Source organism: Chinchilla lanigera, unplaced genomic scaffold, assembly GCF_000276665.1.
Source record: "Chinchilla lanigera isolate Chin_1 unplaced genomic scaffold, ChiLan1.0 scaffold00033, whole genome shotgun sequence".
Lineage (NCBI taxonomy): Eukaryota > Metazoa > Chordata > Mammalia > Rodentia > Chinchillidae > Chinchilla > Chinchilla lanigera.
In genome coordinates, this window is record NW_004955434.1 from 8,427,536 (window position 1) to 8,453,167 (window position 25,632).

General features: G+C 39.7%; 1 protein-coding gene across 12 annotated transcripts in view; it reads right to left on the reverse strand.

The window, feature by feature from the left end:
- The window catches only part of Glis3 (GLIS family zinc finger 3), a 440,925-nt gene that overhangs the window by 286,571 nt on the left and 128,722 nt on the right, over nucleotides 1-25,632 (reverse strand). For 8 of the 12 annotated variants that reach the window (XM_005388624.2, XM_005388628.2, XM_013516325.1 and 5 more), the window contains 2 exons: nucleotides 13,132-13,339; nucleotides 4,865-5,984 (listed from right to left, as the gene is read on the reverse strand). In XM_005388624.2, the coding sequence (XP_005388681.1) occupies nucleotides 4,865-5,984; nucleotides 13,132-13,339 (1,328 nt within the window). Of the gene's footprint in view, nucleotides 1-4,864; nucleotides 5,985-13,131; nucleotides 13,340-23,003; nucleotides 23,214-25,632 lie in introns of those variants that run through there. The other 4 variants (XM_005388635.2, XM_013516327.1, XM_013516324.1 and 1 more) reach the window with 3 other exon arrangements.

The window sequence follows — 25,632 nt, forward strand, 5'->3', positions numbered from 1 at the left end:
ATCATCACCAACTTACAAAGAAATTAATATTTGCTGTATTTATTTCTGTCCTCTTTCTTTGGAAAGAAGATACAGTAAAATTTCCACATCTTTCTTTACTCTCTAGAAATATTACTCTCCTAAGGTTACTGGTTACGCTGCCTACACAATTTTATTATTTAACTACATAAGAGTTTATTTACAGCAATTATATAATACTTCTGTGTGTTTAAATGTACATAAATTATACTGTGTGTATCTCCTCTTGCTTATCAGGTATCCACTGAATATTGTGTATTTTTATCCCTGCTGATATATTTGTGAATTTCATGGATTTTACTTCCCTTTATGCTACTTTAATAAGAATAACCAAGTTGATTGATCTGTCTTATTTATGAATAATTAGGTCATTTATACTTTTTGTAAAAAACACAAATAGATTAAACACCTTTTCTCAGGTCTCTATCATCATACTGCCAGTCTTCAGGGGAGACATCTAGATCCTGGTTTTGTTGGTTACATTCATCTTTCACCTAACTAGGTATTCCATTTCTCTCCAAAACGCTTACACCAATGCACTCTCTCTCTAGCAATATCAGAATAATACCTCTTCTCCATGCTTTTATCAATATTTGGCGTTATCAAGTTTTACTCATTTTGCCAATATGAAGGTTCTGAAGTGTTAGCTAACAGTCCTGGTTAAATGATATTTTCCTAAGGTCCCTCCTGGCCATGTAACTGGCCATCACACCCATGCCAAGCTCTATCAAAATAACAAAATAAAGAATGTGGAAAAAAGACTTTGCACAGTCTACAGTGAGAATACGTTTCCTCAAGAACTGTCCTACACGGCTAAAGCTGGCTCCTGAACCCATATATCAGGCCATAAAAGAAGAATGGGGACACGGCCCCCGTTCTCTATTTATTTTCTTGCGTTCATAATCCAATGTTACTTAAAAAGCAAACTGCCCCAAACTGCAGCCAAGGAAAATACAGTACTCTGGGTTTTGCCAGGCAAAATGCCTGTGGAGAAATGAGTCAAGTCATACAAAATTCAAAACTGTCTTTGGTCAGTCACATTTTCATGAAAATCTGTGGGTGGGTAAAAGTTTTGAAAAATTTCTTCTTGCTATTGGATAAAATTCATCCAGGAAAAACAAGCAAAATTTAAGTGGCAACCCGCATTCCCCCTAATTCCCTTATTAACACTCCCTAACCTCCCAGCACAACTGCTTTCAATTGTGCACGAAGGCAAGCCTCGTCATTTCTGATCCTGGCAACAGAACCCTGTGCCTGGCTGGCTCTGTGTCTCCTCCCCAGACATGTTTCCCTCACACAGGCAGTAACACAGCAGGCACTGAGAACACACCTTACTCGGAAACAACCGAGTCTTGCACACCTTTCCACTTAATGCGAAAAAAAAAAATACAGCATACTCTCTGCCTGCACCCTGTGGAACCATTACTTAGGGCACTGTTAGAGGCGGTTAGTGTCTTTTTCTGGTTTGGGGTTACACTTTATGTTGTCCTCTTTGGAAACTGAAATGGGGATTTGACTAACAGACAAATTTTGAGTGATTTCATGACTTGTTCTGACTTGAGAATCTGGAACCTTCTCATCTCAGAAAAATTTAACAGAATTCCACGTAGTTATACCTGGGAATGCTCAAGAGCTTGGATAATTCTAAGATTTACCAATGCTAGGGATTGGTTTAAGCTCAGGAAATTTGAAATAGAATGATTTGGCATCTGGAAATTGCTTTAGGTAGTACACTGCCGTGAATGAATTATATTTAAATGTAATATTGCCATATCCCAGTTTCTGATTTAGCTGAGGCCTGCCTGTCCGTCTTCTGACGCCTTTACTTCCCAAGGCTTTTGCCCCTGACTCAGAATCTCTCAGTTATAGTGCCACATCTACAACGAGAACAGCTGGTTTGGTTTTCCAAAGCAGCAATAAGAACAAGAACTATAGAAAGGCAGGGTCATTTGGGTGCGAAAAGAAAGAGAACCCGTCTTCTTCCAGAAACTGAAGCAAATATTACACAATCCACCTCTGATTATGCCACCTAGAATCCTGTGTAATCTGAATCCCAGGACTCTGGGGTAAAGCTGGGAGTCATGATCAGAGATTCCAAAAATGCATTCTCCCATGCTAGAAAGGAATTTTGGCTCTGAGGAAGGACACCAGTGGTAGCCTCTTACTGTAAGCAGGCTGTAGCCCTGGGTCACACCCTCCTTTTACTATAACTTCCAGAAGCTCTTTGTACTTCCTGTAGTCATGGTCACCAAACACAAAAGAGTCATCATTCCTTTCTTGGGTCAATAAGCCAAGTGAGTGAAATGACGACTAACCCTATTACACACAGAAATCAATAGCTCTTAAATGTACATACAACAAAAATGGACTGAGTTTTAATATGTAAACTGTTCTGACTCTTTGCAGTATGGGACATAGTCACAAAAACCCAAAGGTCCCTTGTCTAAAAGAAGAATGTGGTTATTGTATTTCACAGGGATCTTTAGTTTTGAATCAACTACCTTTAGATCTTAAAACAGCGAAACATTTCAGTGTTAAAAATTCTTTATGTCTGGACTCCAAGAGTATAAAGATTCATTTTTGCAAAAGGCAGAAAAATGTGTTTTTTTTCAAGTGTGCAGTCACTTTGCTTGCATGTCTTTTGTCTACAGTCTACTCCTTGAGAGGACACCTCAACTTTCACAAAAAAAGCGTTGTCTGCCAGTTGGTTATAATGCTACAAATCAAGCAAATGACATGAGCAATATAATGATCCTTAGAAGACAGGTCCATGATAAGCATGCTTATATGAAAATGGATGTCTTCCTGCTAAAAATATGTATTAGTTGGCTCCTAAGAAACCCTTCTTTGAATAAATATATTTGCACCATAACATGTGATACTGTATTATATTAGCAATCTGAATTTTGCAAAGATTCCATCTCTAAGTAGGGAGTAGGCAGATTAGGAGGGAAAAATTACCTCCTGTACGCACCATGAACAGTATAATGAAGACTATGCAGAGGTCTGAAAATATTCACCTCACAATTTATATTCAATTACTTCTACTTTTAATACCCATTATGTACTTAGTAAAAGTCAGCTTCATAAAGTTGAAAAGTCTGAAAACAGTGAGAAAAAGGGGGAATCCTATTGCATAAAAATTTATTTTACAAGCCAAAAATAATTTTTTTGATAATTCAAGCCTTTATGTTTATTTCAGTAAAGCCAAATCCAGTAAACTATTTTCAGCCAGGATTAGTCAGAACTGAAAGGTTGGACTGTTTTCTTTCAGAGACTGAATCTCTTTCTCCCTGCAACAGGCTGGTGTGTTCCAAGCACAGTAAATGGAATTGCCTGCAATTGCTTGACTCTTTCTGGAATTTTTAATGCAGAACCCTACTGACAGAGTAAAGTTTTGCCTCCTGAAATGTAATTATTCTTTTCACTCATAGAACCTGGCATTCTCACAGCTTCAGGTTTTCTTTAAGAAAAAAATCACAATATGGGGCATAATGTAACAATAAAAATTTCAATTCATTCTACCAGAAATTCTTAAAACTCTTTCACAAAATACCTACTGGACAATGAAAAAAGTGCTTCTAATATTGCATTCTAATATTGTTATTGCTTCCAATGTCACCTGTTTGGTTTGCTTTTTCACATAAATTAAAGAGCTCAGCCAACCTACACTCAAACACAAACATGGTCCACATTCTTCATATCATGATATACTATAGAAAAAGGAACTCCAGTTGGGGAACATATTCCAAATAAATTCCCTTTCAGATTGATTTAGATATTTCACATATATAGGAATATCCAGTATACTCAATATCCAGGTAGTATATAGAATTCTTAGATTTTAACTCTAAAGAAATATTCCTGTCCATTGAAACTAATATAAAACACATGTTCTTCTTCTTCCAAGAATTAAGTAAGCTGTCTGAGATGGTGCAAAGCCATCCCTATGATCCCCAGGGTGATATCTTGCTTGTAAACCCTGAGAATTTCTGTAAGGTGTGAACTGTGGTGAAATCATTTAAGAATCGTATTATTCAAAAACAGCAAATTTTTCCAAGAAAAAAGATAGTGTTCCAGGATTAACGTTGGGCAAGAAGCGGGGAGGAGAAAGAGACAGCAGGCCCACTTCTTTCAAGACCAAAGACACGTTCCGCTCTCTTTGTACAGTCCCATGAAATTCCTTCTCTTAAAACTAGGTGAGAGTCAGTGAAGTTTTGCTCCTGTGGTGTACTCTGTTGTTTTATGTTGACTACAAACCATTAACTGGCCTCCAACCCTGGAAGGTATGGAGTGCAGGCCTGGGGGTGCACCTAACAACATTTTCACTAGTCAAGTTGTTAAGAGGTGAGTTCTTCTCCTAAATATCAGCATCACCCCTCCCCCTACCTTGATTCTCACCCAGCTATTGCAAAGAAAAAAAAAAGACAGTATATTTGCTTTGGGAAAGTAAAGCTTGGTGGTGATGCAGTGTGTTCCTCTGCTCCTGCATATCCGTGGCAACTCCAAGTTGGTGCCCAGCAGACATTTCCCAACATTTTGGGCTGTGTGTGTGAGAGAGAGAGAGAGCCAGAGTGAGGGAGAGAGACTGGCTTCTCCTACTGTGGTGGATATCTTGTGCCTTTGCAGAAGAGAACCTAGAAATGGAGAGAAACCAAAAGCTGCCAGTCATTACAGCATCACTCCCCTCCCTGGAGCTGCAGAGATGTGCAGTCGCAGGAATGCCTTACCTTGCCATCTCTACAAAGAAACCGTCCCAGCCTGGGTGCCAAGTTTGTAAAATAGGTGCACGAGAAAGAGGAACTGGGCCTTCCAGAAAGGTCGCCAGTGGGCTTTGGAAACTCACCGTACACTTGTTGGGCTTCTCCCCGGAGTGGACTCTCATGTGGATCAGCAGTTTATAGCGGGCGTTGAAGGGCTTATACCTTCGAGGACAGCCAGCCCAGAAGCAAGTGAAGTCTTCCCCCTTGCGCTGGTCTATATGCACCTTCTCGATGTGCCGCACAAGTTCCTCCTGTTGGTCGTACAAGGCGCTGCAGTCTATCCAGCGACAGCAGTGCTTCCCCCCAACATCGTCCATCTCCCCATCTTCATCCACGGTGGCCTGGGGCAGGGCCAGGGGCTGGGCGTGGGCCACAAGTTCTGGGTGGTGAAGGCGCGGGTGGGCATGGTAGGGAGGGGGTGGGCCTTGGGGCGGTGGCAGAGGAGGAAGAGGGGGTGCAGGGGGCAGGTCCAGGGCGCTGTCTGGGAACTCCTCCAGGCGCTCGGTCTTGAGCATGCCGGTCGGCTGGCCTTCGGGGCCCGGCAGCCCGTGCTGCACCACCATGTTGTTGACTTGCCCGGGCTGAAGCCCACAGTGCTCCAGCTGCTGCATGCGCTCGTACTCCAGCGCGCCATCCTCGCCATAGGCTGGCAGTGCCAGGCCCCCGCTGGCCACCAGCATGCCCTTCTGCCCGGTGGGCACAGCGCAGGGCTGGGGGATGCAACTGCCACGCACACCCAGGAAATGCCCGTACACCTCTGGCTGTGGGGACATGTTGGCCGGGGAAGCCCTTGACCCATTGATGTAGGCGACCAAAGAGGTGGGCGAGGTGCGGATGATGGTATTGAAGTCTATCCCGATGCCATCAGACAGTGGCGACAAGGACAGCGCTCTCTTCTTGGAGCGGGCAGAGTGCGACCTGGCAGACGAGTGCCGGGGGCTGGGGTAGGAAGAGGAGTGGCTATTTTCCATGCCAAAAAGGTAGGGTGGCAATGAATTAGACACGCTATTGCTGGACATGGCTGTCCCCGGAGGAAGGCTAAGGAGGTCCCCTAGCTCCGCAGCATTCTGAGAACCGTGGCTGGAAGAAAGCAAAGGGAGAGCCTTACAGCCCTGAGTCCACTCCTGCTTCACGCTCAAGGCCGACTGACTCTCCGTCAGACTCAAAGTCGTGGATGCCAGAGACTCCCGAGAAATAAGAGACCTGGAAGATCAGCCAGAGGGAAGAAAAAAAATAAAATAACATTTCAGCAGGATATGCGTTGCTTAAGAGCCAGAAGAATGCTACATTGACAATACTATTCCTCCTAATTACATCCTCAGCTAGACATGCATTCTTGGTCTAAAATAAAACCCAAGGCTTTTAGTTCCAGGTAAATACATTTTACCAAGAAGAAGAATAAAAGTTAGTACTTACTTAAATAATGAAACAAAAGGTTTATTGTCATAAATAATGTTAGCATTTTGATAATAAATGGCCCTTGTTCTAGTTTTAAATATCTTTTTTAATGTACAGGGAAAAATTACAGACCTCAGACAAAAGCACTGATAATGCCTGTCACTGCAAACCAAATAAGCAAATACTTGTTAAGCGCCCACTATGTGAGGTATGCAGTGGTAGGCTCTGCAAACCATACAAGCTTCACCACAGTCCCAGTCTTCAAGCAAAAGCTTTTTCAGGTTGTAACATATATACCCATGCTTCATCTGAAAAAACCTAAATCCTGACTTAATAATAATTTCACAAGGTAGTTTCATGAATATTAACAAATTCGTATGATTTTTAAGGGGCAATTTATGTTGTCATTACTCAGTCACAACTGTCCTAACCATTCCATTAAATAAAAAACAAATAGAGACGGAGGGTAGAGCGCATGCTTGCCATGCAAGAGGCCTTGAGTTCAATCCCCCTAATATTTCCAATAGCATGTAGCTATAACTATGTAAGGGAGTAACAAACTGAAATCAAGTCATGTTTAGAATTACGTGTTAGGACCATGTAGGGTTTGACCACACATGCTAGCAGTTCACTTCGGCAGCAATTCCTTTCCTGTTCTTACCCTTTACCAAACATGCTTTATGTGTCACAATATATTGTCTGCATGTCAAAATGGTTCCTGATGTAACTGTGATCCTTGTAAAATTCATTTTGTTTTATTATGACATCACTGCCTTAAAAAGAATTAAACAGAAAAGTTTTGTCTCTCTGACAGAAAATTTGTCACAAGGAGGCTAGACATATAGAATATGCACTGTGCTCTCAGAATCAAATACAGTGTAGAGCAGAAAAGCTTGTCATATACCCACACTGGCTTTCTAAAGATACCTTTCTTAGATCAAAAAATTAATCACAACAAAATGTTGTAAGATATATCTTCGAAAAATGAACATGTTTACTATACCCAGCTGTTGATCATCAACCTATTACAAAGAAAGTGAGACAAAAGACAGGTATTTTCATCCTCCCATTCCTCTAATCCATTTCACGAAATGGAAGACAGGAACAGCATATTAGCAAGAAAACACCTCAGCTCTGAAATGCACAGTATAAGGTGAGAACACTGTGACTGACATAACGTTACCACTGGGTGATATAATGTTTACCAATGACAAACACAGCAGGAATTTATGTTCAGTTGCCTTTAACATAGATTTTTCCTTGGTCCACATCCTTACACTTGGGCCGAAGTCCTTCACAAGCCCCAAAGTAGTTTCTTAACCATCTGGTTTTTTTCATTCCCTGTGGACACTTTTCAATTATTTTCTTAGCACACTCAGAGCATGTGGCTCTTCCTGCAGTGTTCAGCAGAAGGCTCCTGGTGATTGGATGTCAAGGGCCTTTTGTCCCTTCCCCAGTGAGATTTAGGAATTGTTTTCAGACCCAAGCTAAATCAGTAACCGTGTCCTGTATGAAGCAGGGAAAAGGGACTTTGCTTTACACCTCGAGGTCAAGAAAGTTTACAGAACATAAAGACACAGAGCTCTACCAGAGCTATGTCCCTGAGTGGATGTCCACGCTCGGGGGGTGCATTTGCCTATCAATGTCAATTGAGAACATTGTAGTTTTTAAGCAGTGACTAACAGACAAAATATTTTATCCACCTATGTAAGCTTGGATTAACAAATTGTATGATTTAGTTTGAGGGCAAGCTATAGTGAGACATGTTCATTGTTCCACCGTTGAGAGATGACTCTGGTTTCTCTCAGATGACACCCAACTACGGCTCAATTTACATCTGAGCACAGCTCCATGGAGGTACACTAGTTTACCCCTTGGATGTCTCAGTTTTCTAAAACTGCTATCATTTATTTTTCAAAAATCGAATTCCGTACTCTATCATTAAAGCATTACTATCAACAGATCTCTCTCCTCCCCTCCCCCTCCCCTCCCTCTGATCCTTTTTGCTATCTCAAACATCTAATAATACTCCCAACAAATGCCTCTTCCTAGGTGCAGCCAGTCTCCCTCCTGTGCAATTACCCCAACCTTTTAATCTTTCAAAGTTCTAATGCATGGAATCTCTTCCCCAATACGCTAGCTCTCAGTAGGAACCCTCTTTCCGAAACAGTTATATAGTGTCTGCCTCACACCTTGAAGCAGCTGTGCATCTTCCTCAGTAAAATTCAAAATGTTTGAAAAGACAGGACAATTTTTTTTATCTCCCCAGTAGTCACTAGAGCTACTAAGTCCTCAAAAAATTCTTATTTAATAAGGTGAATAAATAATCATCAGAATGATAATCACCCATTATTTACAGCTTACAAAGCATTTCCCTATATATTATTTGATACAGCATATGAGGTGAGTTTTTTAACAGCTTCTATTATACAAAGAATAAAACAAAGGTTCTGTGAAATTCCTCCCAGTGACACCAAAAAGAAGGCAGGTGCAGCAAGAGTCCTTAGAGAAGTACAATGCAGCCGTGCGTGATAGGCACAGACCTAGCCAGATCATATTCATTCTCCGCTGCTGTCCTCACATTGTACCCCACATGTGGTCCATAATGCACTGTTAGACTGAAAGCCTTGGTAAACCGGGCTTAAAGTCACAAAGCTAAGGCTGGGACACCAAATTTCAATTCTCTCTGCAACAATATGCTGAACAAGTGCGAAGGATGCTAAGGAGTCTCACCCATAACCCCCGCCAAGGCACATACCAGGCCTGTGGGACAGAAAGTGACAAAGAGCCCAGAAAATTGTGTCACCATACTGAGAGCAATCTCTATTTCCATATGTTCACCTGATCCTAAGGATATTATTTCTAGGGATTGCTTTATTTGGAACTATATGTGAAAGGGAATAAGATATATCTCAAACAAAATAAAACCAATATGAAAAAAAAATCAGAAACCATCAGTAAAAAAGATTAGGGTAGCTGGTGAAGGAAGAGCTGAGAAACGCTCACAGAGCCGTAAGAGGTGTGATTATCAGGTTGAATTGTTTGGTTTGCCGGCATGCTCCAAAGAAGTTCTAACTTAAAAATCATGTGGAAATCCTCACACTGATACTCAAACCTGTGTGCGTGTGTTTCATTTATACACAGATCATGGAATAGGAGACCAATCCTACTCTATCTGGAAGTTCTTATCTATGCTCCTCAGTAAAATCTCCCAAAAGAAGTGGTATTGCCTCTGAATACAGAATGGCGTTTTAAATTGGGAGAACTTACAAAGAGCCCAAAGTCATTCTCAGCCCCCTGTCCTTCTCTGAGCTATGTGGACATAAGACAAACAAAAAGACAACTACCTCCAAATTTCTGGTTTAGAAGATAAAAACAAGTGCCGGCCTTTTAAGATGCAGGATGACATTATTAGGTCATGGATAAACTTTGTGACTGACAAGCTAAGTGACACTAGACAAATCATCTAGACTTTCTGGGTCTTGGGGTCATTATATCTTCAACCAGAATAATACCTGCAGTTTGTGTAAGTATTCAGTCATAAAATGCAGAATCACAGTGCCTGTGGAAATGCCAATTATACATTTTTTAAAAAGCCATGCAAGTAGCATAACATTTCTTCTGCCCAGCATTTGCTAGATTATCACTTGCAACCAGTACACAGTTATTGTATCAGTACTTCAGCACTGTCATTTTAGGAAAACTATATATGATGGGTTCTGTAGTACAGAATTTTATAGATGCTCAAACAGAGAACAGCTTCTGGGTCTTTAATATAATAAGATATAGTTTGCACTTATCATTAAGGTGAGCTAGTCAAAAATGGTTGGGAAATCAATCAAAGCAAATACACAGCATAAAAATAAAACCCAACAAATGTAAGGAATAAGTACTTTTTACAAAATGAGCATCCCAAGAGATAAATATGCTCAAATGGATTCAAAAGAACAGTGCGGCCAATAAATTCATGAAAACAACTCAATATCATCAATAATTTAAAAGGACATATTAACATAAAATAATATTTCATACCTCAAAATTTCCAAACTTTTAATAATATCTACTATTGATATAGTATGGAAAAACAAGCAATCTCCCAGACTACTGGTGAATTTATAAACAAGCAAGACTTTCTGGGTCTTGGACTAATAGCAGTGCTATTTGAGAATACACTTAAGACCATCAAACTGTACATTTCCACAAGGCATACTGATGTGTGCCTCTAATCCCAGCTACTTGGGAAACTAAGGTATAAGTATCACAAGTTTGAGGCCAGCCTGGGCAACTTAACAATATATTGATACATAAATAAAGCTAGGCATATAGCTCAGTGATAAAGGTCCCAAAGAACCATCAAAAAAAGAAAAAAAAACTATAATTTCCTTTAACTCAGAAAATTTTACTTCTAAGAATTTATTTCTACTAACCAGAAATGTGCAGTGAAAGATTTAAAGGGTCAATACAATAAAGTATTTATAATAAGAAAATAGGAGGAAGGGGACTGGGGATTTAGCTCAGCGACACAGCGCCTGCCTGGTAAGTGCAAGGTCGTGAGTTCAATTCCCGATACTGGGGAAAAAAAAAAAAAAAATAGGAGGAAAGAACAAAATGTCCAGTTAAAAAAAAATTGATAAGAACTACAATTTTGTTTATATACTATCTTTACAAGATGGAATTTGGGGCAGAAAGAAACCATTATGTGAGGTTGATGGTTTTTATTACAAAAGAGCTTATAATACATAAACTGAAAAAGTAACATAAAAACTACGTCAATAACAGTTCAATCTAGTAGAAAGTAAATGCTTATCAGATATGTGTTTGCATATAACTGGATAGATGTATATCAAAATTCCACCTATGGCTACATCTGGGTGATAGAACAAAGGAAGACTGCCATTTATTGATTAATGCCTTGTCGTATCTTCTACATTTTCTGCAGTAAATAAGAACTACATAGGTAATTTAAAAACAGCACACAATATAAGTTTCAGCTTTTCCTAGGGCAGGCATCTTACACTGAACCATTTATGCTCTCTCCTGCTGGCATCTACCCCCACCAGGCCCCTGACAGATAAACCTCTAAGCTGGTTCTTTCACTATTGTCTGCACCGCTAGACTGTAAAATGCCTTCAAGGTGGACCGCTGCCTCGCCTCTGATGGAACACACAAACCGACTTAAAGATCACAAATAATGTGCAACCCTTCCAAATTGCTGAAAGTAGGTTCCCTCCTTCACCAAGCCACTCCTCAACTCCTATTTCTTTGTTTATCCTGCAAAAAAAAAAAATTTTGCCATAGAAGAGCTCACAGAATACATAGTCAAAAACACTTGTCAGTGCATTTTTAAGGTATTGTCTTTTCAGGATATAAAATTATGCTAAGGAATCAAATATGCCAGAAAACACTGAGATAATGACCCCTCTCTGGCTGACCCTTGAAAGGGACTGCATGAGCTACATGGCTTAAGCAGCCTGTGCTATGCCTACCATCAGTTTCTCCATTAATTATGACTCTGCCTTCAAGGCATGGGCTGGACTTGCCACAGACAGGAAGCTGAAGGCTTCCCAGTGACACCCACCCATGAGCACGGTTAATTTTACATGCAGCACTCAGCAAGTCTGAGGAGTCCCTGAAGGCATAATCATCAATGGGAAAGTGACAGCAGCTTCCCATCACAAAAAGTCTCAGCTGAAAAACAAGTTTCCACCTCATGAAAAAATTGGCATAAATAAATGATCCAGGAACTATGATTTCAGAGTCTCAAATGGCAGCTAGGAGGATAGTGCAGGAAGACAAGAAAGGAAAAGAGGGGCAGGAGGCAAAAAAGGGAGAAGAAGCAGGGCCTTGGAATGGCAAGGCACTTTAGTGGGCTACAGCCCCCAAAGACCAGGAAGCAGAGACCCAGAGAGTGAAATTCCATTATAAGTCACAGTTACAGCAGAACCAGGACTCAAACAAAAAATTTACTGTATATTTTTCCAAGACAAAACTCCGGAAAATGAAACAATTAACTTCTAAGAGAGATAGATCTTAAATACTGCACAGTATTTTGGGGAGTTTTATCCCCCCTCCACATCAACCTTGAGAAAGAGAAAAATTTATCTGAGGAAATAATTTCTCTTTTTTATTCAGTTCTTCCCTATGGAGCTGGATACCTGGCATTTATTCTACCTACTTATTTTGCCACCAAATCAGACATTGTGTTGAAATGTTATGTAACTCAGACATATTATAAAGTCTTAAAATTAATGATTTCAGCCTTTATTCTCTCTAGTAACCCTAACTTTAAGAATATAAAATTATGTTAAGGGATCAAATATGCCCAAAAATCCCCAGAAATAATAACCCCTCTATGGTCATAATAATAACCCATGCAATAAATAACCCCATGCAAAGGACCACATATGGTAGGTATATGGCTCAAGCACCCTAAATTTATGACTACTAGATTGTGCCGATAGTTGGTGCTCAACACATATTTGAGTAAATGGGTAGATGGGTAGAAGGATGGATTTACAAAACAGCTTGAAAGAAGCCCAGATACCCTACAGTGTACATACTGAAGACTTGGCAGGTAGGATAGGTGTGCGCTAGGTTCTAGTATGACCTGCTTCACCAGGAACTGACAAATTTACAGAATTCCCAGAATCTCAGACTGGGGCATTTATTTCACTCACAGCACAAGACAGCAGGTATTAAACCATTCTTCTCAGTTAAGAGGATATGACAGCACACGCTAGTTTTTAGACACATTGCCCTTCAAAGTTCAAATTGGAAAAGTTGCTTGATGAAAGGAGAGAGATACAGGGAAAGAGAGAGAGACGGAGAGAGAGAGAATGTGTATATGTATCCAAGTATGAGTGTGTGTGCCTGTGCAGGAGAAGAAAGGAAAACACTCATGGGGTGTGATTATACCATAAAGAAGCGGGGGGAAAAAAAAGTAACTTGAGACCTGGTATCTGAAGGAGGTATATTCAGGTTGGCTGCATTCATTGCCCTCTGTAAGCTAGGACTGATCTGGTTGCATGCTGTAGAGACCTGGCTTGCTGGAGGTGAAATGGGTCCCAGTCGCTGAACCATCATGGGACTGCTGGTGACCACTAGATTGTTGCAGCTGCCTTTTCCAATGGACTTGCACTGAGGCCCAAAGCCAAGAGCCCCTGAAAACAAATGAATCAGGTTAGCTTCCATGCCCCTTACATCAGAAATCAGTACATACACAAATGTGCACACATGTCAGGACCCATCGTTAGAGACAGTCCTTGGATCTTCTTTCTCTTTTTAGTATCGGTAATACCAAAAAGCTTTCCCTAATTCCAATGGAAAGGCCACAGAGCTACACTATAAACTCCTCCGTAATTGCCACTCATTCAAAACGTGGTTAAATTTTACTCCTTCCACGTGAGAATCATATTCTGAGAATTACACTGAGAGTCACATAATACCCTTCCCGATATGGCTAAGATGATAAGTAGATAAAATTACCTGTATCAAACCAAGTTTTTTTTTCCTAGAATAGCTAATATTTTGAATCATCCAACAAAGCAAGTTGACACTGCTGAAAAAACCTGTTTAACTGGTTTATTTCATTCCAAATCTGGACTTCCAAAAAGCCTCTTTAAAAGGACATAGTCTGGCTGCGTCATTCCAAACTTGGTTTTTTAAATATTTATCCCAGAACATTGGCATTGTAACTATACTCCCCCCATAAAAAAAAAAAAGGATGAGAAAACCAGAAAATACTTCTTTGAAAAACAACACAGTGATTAAATTTGACATAGATATTTCATTTTCATTAGTTAAAATCCACCAGTATAGAAAAATTTGGTACATACCCAAAGGGAAAAGAAGTCTACAAAAATCTGTCATTGTGGAAAAGCAAAAAGGAAAAAGGAAAAAAAAGGCAAATACCACCAAGACTTGTTTACAAAAAAATTAATAATTGAGTCATTCTAGACATTCTGTTTACATGGATGTGCTTTTTCAAAACACTTTTTGTCAACTACCTGATGAAGTATCAATAACTGTACACCCTATGCCCTCTTCTAACAAATAAAAGTGAATACGATCTCAATTTTTTACAAATTAGGCTCTGAAATGTTTTTCACTCACTTTCTCATCTTTTTTACTGGTGTATTTGGGAGCAAAACAGGTAGACGGTATACTGTCTACGTAATGACTACATAGCAGTCACTATAATTTCCTTAACCTTAAGGGGCATAATTTCCCCCTTTTATTTTTCCCAAAATTAAATCAATAGCTAAAAAGTGCCTTTACCTGTCATGTTTCCTAACATTTTCTTCCAACAGCCCTTTAAACCAAAGGACAAACAAGACACTGGGGTAATCAGCATGTGCCCATCAGTGCAGTCACATTTCAAAATGCTGGCAGAATCACAGCGGCAGTAGCTGGCAGGAGCCCTGTGCCAGTCCAGCTTTCCAGAAAATCCAAGTGGCAACTGACCAGCCCATTGTCACACAAGGATTCAATGGCAGCAGAAACTGATACTAATAGGGGGCTTAAACTGGGGCTCTAGGATGCTTAGTTTCTACTATGGACACTTTCCAAGAACATTAGTTCCAAGAGAAATTATTGACTTTATTGTTTTGGATGTACTAACCAGAGCCTCAACTGTAGCCTGATCCATCTTCTTGTGCTTTGAATGATCAGTTATGGATATTCTGCTTTCATAACTCATAAAGCGTATTACCAGGGCTTCATCTTGACACCATGAATGGCGGACACAGTTTTGTGTTATGCATCATAAATGAAATATCTTTACAAATCCCAACTCATTTTCATTTCAAATTTCTTCTTGCTTTAGGAAAAGGCAGTGTGATGGCTCAGAACCTAGTCCAAGACACACCTGAACTGTCTCCCCAGAGTCCGTTATTACTAGCTATTGGTACTAAAAGCAACACCGAGTGTCAAGTATCCTATCAAACAGAATGTCATCTGTTCATACAAGGAATTCAATCATTTCATGCCTGTTTCCTGTTTGATAAGAAAAGTATCAATATCTACCTGTTCCCTAAAACAAAGACGTTAGCAGCTACACCAGCACACCCAGGAAATACTACCTGATCACAAAGCGAGATTCAATTCCTCAACTCTAAAATGCCACATACTGTAAGAAATACTCTTATTTTATGTACCAGTAAAAACATGAACAGTTAATTAAACTTGGCATGGTGTCCAGTCTCTGAGACACTGTGATATAAAAAATGTGCATCTTTGCATTGATAAATAACTATACGATCATTGAAAATGTTATTTTAACCCGCGTCTTGCTCATGTTCTTCGCTGTGTATGGAAAACCCTTGCTCTGACTTACTGGCCTAGTGAGCACCTCCCTCTCTTTAAGGTCTCTACTCAGAGGTTTCCTCCTCTAAGGGCTCCATTCCCCCACTGTCCACTGGGAGAATGTAACAAATTCTTACTTTCATTTCCATAGCTCAGCTGCCTTGGCATAAGCAAAACTACAGGGAACTTAACTGTTTACCTGCCTGTCACTTACTCATTTGTTTATACTTTATTGCTTTTTAAAGACAAAATCTTGGGCTGGGGATATAGATGAGTGGCACAAGCTCCTGCCTAGCAAGCACAAGGTCCTGAGTTCAATTCCCAATACCAAAAAACAAAACAAAATAAACACAAAGTCTTTGTTTGAGACATCTCTTCATCCTTAAGCACTTAGCCCTGGCTCTGTTATATAGTACACAACAAACACTGCCCAATAAAGTTAAGAATGAATGAAAAAAAAGTCAGTAAATATTAAATACTGACCAACCCGGAGGCCTAATTGTCTTTTAAAAACACAGTGTCATTTTTAAAAAATCTCCAAGTGCATCAAATTACTGATGTCTCTCCACGGTAACTAGGTTGCTAGGTTGAATGGAAGGTAAAGCCAGTGAGAAAAGAATTTTATACTAGTCAGGGCTGCCCATATAACCCTCTACTCGAGATTATTTCTTTGTTCTATAATAATGAAACATTAATCTTTCCCTCCCCAATATATTCATCATTTTTTTACTTTACTACTTTCAAATTCACTGGTACACCTTTAACATCTTCTAACCATAGAAGAGTGACAGCTTCTGACAAGTATCAAAGATGACAGCCTTGAAGCGTGAGAATGAATGGTGCATTTCTTGAGAACATGTAATGTTTATGTGCAACTAGGAGAATGTTCTGGAAAATGGCATCATCTGTCTCACAAGTGAGGAAAACAGCTGTTTGACCAAGAGCCACTGTATTCAATGTAACAATCTAATTCTTGATTCTTTTTCATAATGCCAGACATAATGAACATCTCCAGGCTACTGAGTATCGTGCAGTGCTTTGGAGAATGGACTTTGGAAAATATCTGCCTGGGACAGGCTAGCTGTGTGACTCAGGCACATTATTGGAATTTGTGTGGCTTATCTCTCTGTCTATTATCTGTAAAACAGGAAGAAAAACATCACCACCTCATAAAGTTGCTGTACATCTAGTATCAACAGCAAATATAATGGGCTCAACACACTGTCTAGCACATAGTAGGCATTCAACAGACATCACCTTTACTGCTATGTTATTACTGTTTCATGCTGGCCTTTACTTTCTCATTCCATTTTTTTCTTCAAATAAGAAGAAAACAGTTCTTTATAATTCCCTGCACAAAACAAGATAGTAAATGATGCTGTTTAATTCTCTGCCCATTTCCAATGTTCTTTCTGCTTTAAGCCCGGAGCCAGTTTTTTCTAAACCAGGTGTCATCACAGATAGAAGAAAAGTTTGCAATTGGCCAAGTTTGAATGTTCCTTGGCTTGTCATTCCCTGTAAACAAACCGTACAACTTTTCTGACTACCAGATGTGCCAACTTTTTTTGCACTGGTTTTCATTTTGAAATATCGCTTATTTTTAGAGACAACATGATGTGTTTTAAAAATGTGTTTACTGCTCAAATAAGGATCGGAAAGGGTGGCATTCTGAGTACCACATACTTTCTAGCCAAAATCACTGCATGCTGCTGGAGAGCCCAAATGCTTTATATTTCTGAGTTTCTGAACTGAGAGGTCATCTTATCAGGGGGCATATTTTAACTTAATGTCTTTATTAGCTCAATGGTTTCTCTTGAAATCAAATAGCTGATTATCTTACAATTATCACTGATGAGGCTGTATCTTTCCAAACTATGTCCATCCCTTGTTCTAGATAGGAGAGACAACAAACTGAAATATATATGAAGAGAGAGGAGGGAAGTAATCAAAGCTGTGTTGGCTGTCATTGTTCACTCGGGGACACTCATCAAATGGTCAGCCACGGGCCAGGCAGTGCACGGTAAGTGAGAGCGACACAACCTCCCAGACAGCCCACGGCCTGACCATGAAGACAAGGCAAACCAATCACTATTATAGAAGAGATGGGCTTGCCCCTAGGGGGAGTCAAATAAAAGCGCTCTTCATAGGTCAGAAATGATTGTAAAAGAGAAATTTTTACATAGTTCGAACTACCACATATGCAGAATGTTTTGAAAACAGAAATACAGTGTTTGAGTCCTGCCTCCTACCCTCACTGGCTGTGTGATCTTGGGCAAGGTCCTGCCGCGTCTGTGCTGCAGGGTCTTGTGCTAAAATAGGGACAGTAATAGCAACCAAGTCATAGGGTTGTTCTGAGAAATAAAAGAGTTAGCATGTGTGAATACATGTCTCACCATCTGTACATATCAGAGGGGTTTTTTCTCATCCAGGATCATTTCAAAACATTTACAAACCTACAGAAAAGAGGCAAGAATAGCAAAATGAATTCCAACCTTACCTAATGGTCTACATAGCTCTCCATACATAATCTTATTATTTTGCTATTAATTTTTTAAACCATTTAAGAAGTTACAGATTACATGTCTTTTCTCCCTAAATATATAGCCATAAAACAATCATCAAATTCAAGACATTTAGTATTGGTACAGTACGTAATATACTATCTGTATTCAAATATAAATAATTCATTTGAGGTCATGCAGAACAAGGTTCTGAGACACACTCAAACTGCTCTTCAAGAATGGATCAGCAAATCACTGGACACTAGGTCACCGAAGACAGAGGGAAAAGTGGAAAAACTGGAGAAAGAAAAAAGTGAGAGGCTAGCAGAACCTAGCACAGATGTTAAGAGCAACAGGTTTGAATCCTACCTCCACCACTGGCTGGCTGTGTGACCCAGCTTTAGCTTAGTGACTTTAGCTTAGTGCCTCAGGGCTTGAGCTCTAAAATGGAGCTAATAGTAGCAGTTAATTCATCTGGTGGTTTACAGGATTAAAAGATCTAATAGAAGTAATATATTTTAGAGACTGGCATTTAATAAATCTGTACTAGTCAGTGTTCACATCACTGAGACACAATGCCTGACATGCACCACCAAAACGAGATGTTTAATTTGGTCCACAGTTTCAGGGCATTTGGTCCATCCAGAGTCAGTTGGCTCCAAGGCAGAAAGAAACATAGAAGAATGTGGCAAAGCCAATCTGCTTAACTCACAGTGGGCAAGAGTTAGAGAAAGGAAACTGTCAGAGAAGAATGGTCCAGCGAGAGCACCAAGGTCAGGCCTCCACGTCCCACACACACACCCAAGAGCCTGCTTTACTATTCCCCTTGGTGTCTCTTAATTCAGTCCAGTTGATTTATCACGAATGAAGGTCACAAAAGGCATTGTAACAACTAGTTAAATTTTATTAAACAACTTGTCACTGGTACCATTGTTGTATATGTATGTTGTTTGTTTTCTCCTGAGTGTGCAGGGACTGCAAACTAATGCTTCCCTGCTCAAGACCTTCACACACACACACACAAGACAGACACATACACACACTTGCCCTCCCTTGAATGGGAGGATAGGTTTCATGCCACTATCTTTCCTCACCTCCGTTTTACTTTTTTCAATTGAATGTTTTAGGAAAGAATCTGCTTATCTTACTTAACTAAGGTGTGAATTACTAGCCAAAACCTCAACAGCATTTTACTGGAAAGAAATATTATAATGTCACTAACTTCTCAGTATGGAAAAAAAAACTTAAAAAAATAAAATGGCAGGAAAAAAAGCAAAGTATTTTAAAACTTCTCAGTTAATTTTTTGGAGGGGTGCTGGTGGTGATGGTGGTGGTGGTGGTCATGGTGGTAGTATGAGAAACTGAATTTGGAGCCTTCACACTGAGCGATTCACCCAGGCCTCTTTTTTTATTTTGAGATGCAGTCTCGCTAAGTTGCCCAGGTTGTCATCAAACTTGTGATCTTCCTGCCTCAGCCTATAGTAGCTGGGATTAGAGCTGCGTGCCACTACATCTGGCTCTCTCAGTAAATCATTTACTATGCAAACATATTTCATGTCAGACTGGCCCTTTTTTCCTAGTGAACATAAATTAAGGCAGAGTTGAAAGCCAACTCGGGTCATTTTAAAATGAAGTTTTTACAAATTTTAGGCTCAATTTTTCCCATTATTTCTAGTTCTGAGAATTGAAATACCTCCACAATTGTCAAGAATTCCTTTAATAATGCAAATAAATGCCTACTACAAAAAAAGCAGCTTTATATACCCTTCAAAAACAAAAACAAAAAAATTCAAATTCAAAAAATTCAAATAATGCTAATGGAAAAGTGTCTGGCCTGATCATAATCACTGACTTGAAATTATACTACAAAGCTACTGTGATAAAATCAGCATGGTATTGGCAAAAAAAAGCAGACCTAAGGATGAATGGAACAGATCAGAAGATGCAGACACAACTACAAACACACTCAGCCACCTTATCTTTCACAAAGGGCAAAAACATATTCACTGGAAGAAAGATAGCCTCCTTAATAAACGGTGCTGGTAAAACTGGCTTTCCATATGCTGAAAACTAAAACTAGACCCATGTCTATCACCATATACTAAACTCAAGTCAAAATGGATCAAATATCTAAATATTAAAACAGAAACACTAAGTCTACTGGAAGAGAAAGTAGGTAGAAATCTTGAAGACATAGGGGTAGGCAGAGAGTTCATGAACAAAAACCAAACTTCATGGGAAGTACTTCAAAGAGTCAGTAACTGGGATCTCATCATATTAAAAAGTTTTTGCACATCAAATCACCAACAGAGCAAAAAGAAAACCCACAGAGTGCGAAAAAGTTTTAGCCAATTGTCCCTGAGACAAAGGACTTCTATCTAGAACACAAAAACAAATGAAAAATAATCAGGACCCCCGAAATTCAAAGACCCAACTCAAAACTGGGCATCTGAGATGAATATACACTTCTCTGATGAAGAAATACAAATGACAAAGAATCAAAAACAGCATACAGTGAGGATATACGTGCACCCATGTTTATAGCAGCACAATTTGTCATAGCTAAATCTTGGAAACAACTCAAATGCCCATCAACTGAGCAATGGATAAAAAAGATGTGGTATTTTTATATAATGGAGTACTATTCAGCTGTAAAGAAGGAGAAACTTAAGGCTTTTATTGGTAAATGGATGCAACTAGAAACCACACTCATAAGTGAAATAAATCAGACTCACATCTGTAAACATTGTATTGTCTCCCTCGTGTAAGAAACTGAAAAAGTAAGTAAGACCCAAAATCTACAATAGATATTGTGAAAAGGGGAAAGAAACTGCACTGGGATGTGTGAAACGAGGAAAGAAAGAAGGGAAAAGAAAAATATATACATAAGATACATAACATAGTTATATCAATTTCTGACTTCTTTTAGTTCACTGAAAAAAGTTTTGTGCTTATACTGTTTCATCAACTATGCATGCTATATCTTGTAATCTGAGCAACTAATTTGAAGATAACAATAATCAATATATTAACCACTGTTAATCTATTATCTTGCTTTCAAATTCTGTATTTTTTCTTATTTTTGCTTTAAAATAAAGTTACAAAAGAAAAAAGACCAGAAAAAAATGTCTGGCCTGTACAGCCAGCTAATGTATAGAACTTTGGCCACTGATTAGGTTAATTTTACCTGCCAGTGGCTTCAACTCTAGAGAAAAGGTAACACAGATATTCCTCATGTAATGCCTTGCCTATTTAATCACAGTTTGGACTCACGATTGTCTCTTAGTTTTGATACAATTCTGCACATTTTGTTTATAGAGCTGCACTACGTACAGTTCTTCAGTGACCAGTTCACTTAATGACCTGGTCACAGGACCTTAACTCAGTGAAACAAGGAATCTCTGTACTACACACACTACAGGGGCACTTCGAGGATTAGCAAGAACCAATGCACAAGACACGCCTGCTCGGTATCGAGCAGATACAGTTTTTGTTACTGTTATCATCCTCATTGTGTCAGAGAATAATCTTCTAAGTAATGCAAATGGAGCCTTAAAAGAGGAAATGATATCTAATTTATGCATCCAAAATCATGGGAATACCTCCTCCTATCTCTTTATTTTCTAAGGAGAAATGTATCTCAGTAAGCACTTGGCCTTTCTCTGCAGAATCAGGAAGAATAAAGGAATAAATGCCTCAGAACACTTTTCTTCTTTTCGTCTTGGAACTATTCTTATTCACAGAGGGTCAGAGTTCTCCCAAGTGTAAGCTTTACCTAGGTGGCTTGTCCTCACAAGCTGCCCTCAGCCAGGCAGGGTCCAGTCTGCAGGCCCATCGGGCTGCCATGCAAAACTATGCCCTACCAATCCATCCTGCAGCAGGGAAAAAAGGATGCTCTGAGACTCCAAATGAGGTTTGCAAGCAGAGCATATACACTGAATCCCTAAAGTGTATTAGCTTAGCATACATCAAAACATTAGATAACTAGAACACATTAGTTATTAGTTATTTGGGATTACCCATGTTGGCATTTTATATTCAAAAGAATCCGTATTTGTGAATGAGCATTTTTAAAGTCAAATAATGGAGAAGTGTGTAAAGCAAAGAGCTCACATTCCCCTCTAGTATTAATCCCTTAAGATACTCAACTTGAACATCCTAATGTGTATCCTTCCCCGTGTTTCTCTAAGCTCATACAAATGTGAGTATGTTTAATTCCAAAAGCAATGCGAGTTATGTGCACATTACTCCCTCTATTCTTAAGAGAAATCATCAGAATCGAGTCCACCTATTTTAACAAAGAATAATGTCTCTCCGCTAATACTCAAGTAACACATCTAACTTTGAAGCATATGTAAAATGTAGGTGGGATTGGGTTAGAGCCTAGGAATTTACTTGCCTTTTTCTTTTCTTTTTTCTTTTTTTTCTTTTCTTTTCTTTTCTTTTCTTTTCTTTTCTTTTTCTTCCCCTCCCCTCCCCTCCCCTCCTCTTTTTTCTTTTCTTTTCTTTTCTTTTCTTTTCTTTTCTTTTCTTTTCTTTTCTTTCTTTTCTTTCCTTTCCTTTCCTTTTCTTTTCTTGAGACAGGGTCAAAAAAAGACCTCAGCTTTGGGTCAAAAAAAAGACCTGAGCTCAGGCTGGCTTCAGACTCACTCTGCAGCCCAATGTGACCTTGAACTTGCAATCCCCCTGCCCCAGACACACCAGGTGCCTGACTGCACTGCTTTTGTTGTTGTTATTGTAGCACCAAAGACTGAACCTAAATGCTTACTAATAACCAGGTACACAATCTAGGACAAGGCGCTGTATTTATCTAAGCTATTTTTCTGCTCTCAAATGGAGCAAGCATCAGATACATTGTAAGAACTTTAAAAAGCATATAGTTTCACCAAATAGAGCAACAGGCAAGGCAGGCTTCTCTCTCAGCCCCATGCAAAAACTGGTCAAAAGGCTATTGGGTCACTCATCCCAGCTGTCACTCGTTCTCCCTCCCTAGAACTAGAAATAAGAAACTTTTACATACCAAACATGCTAGGTTTGTTGTGTAGTTTTGTCCAATTTACAAGGCTGTATCTCAGCAGTGACAATGCAATGAATACATGTGAGTGTGCACCACACATCTGTGAAATGTAGTAAGGCATGGTTAGACGGCTAGAATACCAAAGGGTGAGAATCTAAATGCAATCACTCCTCCTATGTTCAATTTGTCCAATGTTACAAATGCTCAAAGCTGCACAAAAGCCATGGACAGATAAGGAATGCTGGATACAGGATCTTGCTTTCATGGAACTTCCAGTTCCTAAACAGTAAGACAGACTTAGGAAAATTAAGACAATATGACTGAATAGTACAGCGTTAAGCACGAGGCTAAATCATAGAGTCAGAAGTTCAGACAAGGAGGATGATCACTATGTAACAGATAACTCAGTGAAAAACAATATTAACCCCAGAGCTATCTCCCCAAGTTCTTCAGGATGTCCAAAGGTTTTAAATGATAAACAAGGAAAGTTCATGGAAAGTCAACAGTCAAATGACTTAGAAAAACTCTAACAGTTAAACACATCTTTTTATTACAGGTTTCTAACAGCCTTTAAAAACTGCAGATGCATATAATAAATCTTCCAGGGGAACAAACAGTATGCAAAACACAATTGGGAAGGGTTTTTTTTTCCCTAGGACTCACCTAAGACTGGCATTGCAGCAAACACACTTTAAAAACCAATAAGCTAAGACATGAATAAGCACATGAATTAAAAGGATATAGTAAGGGCTGGGAATATAGCTCAGTGGCATAAGCGCCTGCCTGGCAAGCGCAAGGTCATGAGTTCAATCCCCGGTACCACCAAAAGAAAAAAAAAAAAAAAACATTTAAAAGGATATAGTAGGTGGCTACACGGTAGAAAAGGCACACTGTGTCCCGGGGAATGAAGAGTTGCCGCACTGCCTGCAGAAGCCAGCTCTGACCAAGAGAAAGTGAGGATTCAGAGCTCAGAGACTTGGCTCAGGTAGGCAAAAGGACCTGTGCTACAGCTTCGGTCTGCAGTGTCCCCTAAAGATCCATGTGTCCGAGGCTTGGTCTCCAGCTTGGTGCTACTGGGAGAGAAGAGAAACGCTGTGCGGGAGTGGTCAGTGTTTGGCCTTCGGTCACTGGAGCTGACCCCTCTAAAAGAACTTTCAGAACCAAATCTCTCTTCTCCTTCTGTTTCCCTTCCCCTTCCTCATCTTTTTCCTTCTCTCTCTTCCTCCCTAAGTGTGAGTGTGTGTGTGTGTGTGTGTGTGTGTGTGTGTGTGTGTGTGTGTGTGTTAGTGGAGACTAAACCCAGGGCCTTCACACTGAGCTATATCCCCAGCCCCTTTTTCACTTTTAATTTTGAGACAGTGCATTGTTGAGTCACTAAGTTGCCCAGCCTGGCCTCAAACTTCTGATCCTCCTGCCTCAGGCTCCAAGAACGCTGGGTTTACAGGCATGTCCCACCACACCTAGCTCCCTTGTTTCTTTTTACCTTCCCTGGCTTTACACCAGGTACTGTCTGCTGTAATGTTCTTCTTTGCTGCAGGCCAAAAGCAATAGGAGCAACAAATAATGAACTGTAACTTCTGAAGTCATAAGCCAAAACAAAACTTCTGTTTTTATATATGGTATGATCAAAAATTGGGTTAATATCTACAAATTTCAGTGTATTACAGTAAAAGACATGTTGCTATTAATCCCCCTCAAAATACCCCCACTCTCTCACTTTGAACACGCTTACCCCATCATTCTGACCACTTTCTGAAGCAGTTCTGTAAGTTCTTTCTCAAGAGTGTCTTTAGTTATGCTGTTATGGCTGCCTCAGTGTCCTGAATCAGTTCAAAATGTTTGGCTGTGATGGTCATTTTGACTTTGCGGTAGGGCCAGAAGTCACATGATGTCAAACCTGGTGAATAAGGTGGATGAGGACACACCACAATGTTCTTATGAGCTTGACATTCTACTGGATAGCACTCAGAAACAGCATTCACCATAGTTTTGGCCACACCTTGTAAAGGCACTCATGAAAGAGAACTTCCAGAATTTCTTCAGAAAGTGGTAAGGACAATGGAATAAACGTGTTAGAAGCGAGAGGCAATATTTGGAGGGGGACTAGCGGCAGTGTGCCTTTTACCATAATAAATGTTAAAAATCTGAATATTCGTTATTTAGCTTGATCATTCCTTTTAAGTTATTGTGTCAAGTATTTTGCTATAGTAACAGAATGCTAACACAACCTGATTTAAAAGATGGACCAATGGCTACGAACCTAGCTGTACGGGGAATTTTTCATAAAAGCAAATTCCCAGGCTCCAATCCAAACTCACAACTGGATGACACCAGTACCTCGAGAGCTCCTACACACCTACAGCCCCACACTGTAGGTAACCATGCAGTTCATTCAAAGCACAGTTCATCCACGATTGACCTGGTAGCGATGCAGGGAAAGACTAGAGGAGCGCATGAAGCAGCAGGCAGACACACAGTGCAGGAGACTCAGAGTGGGAAATTAATAAAACTGAAAGTTTTTAAATTCATTGATAAATATTTAAGAGATCAATTTTAAAAGTAACAGGCAGCATATAAAGTCTATCTTCTGACTCCATTCCAAACTAAGCCAATAAATAAAACAAATACAAAT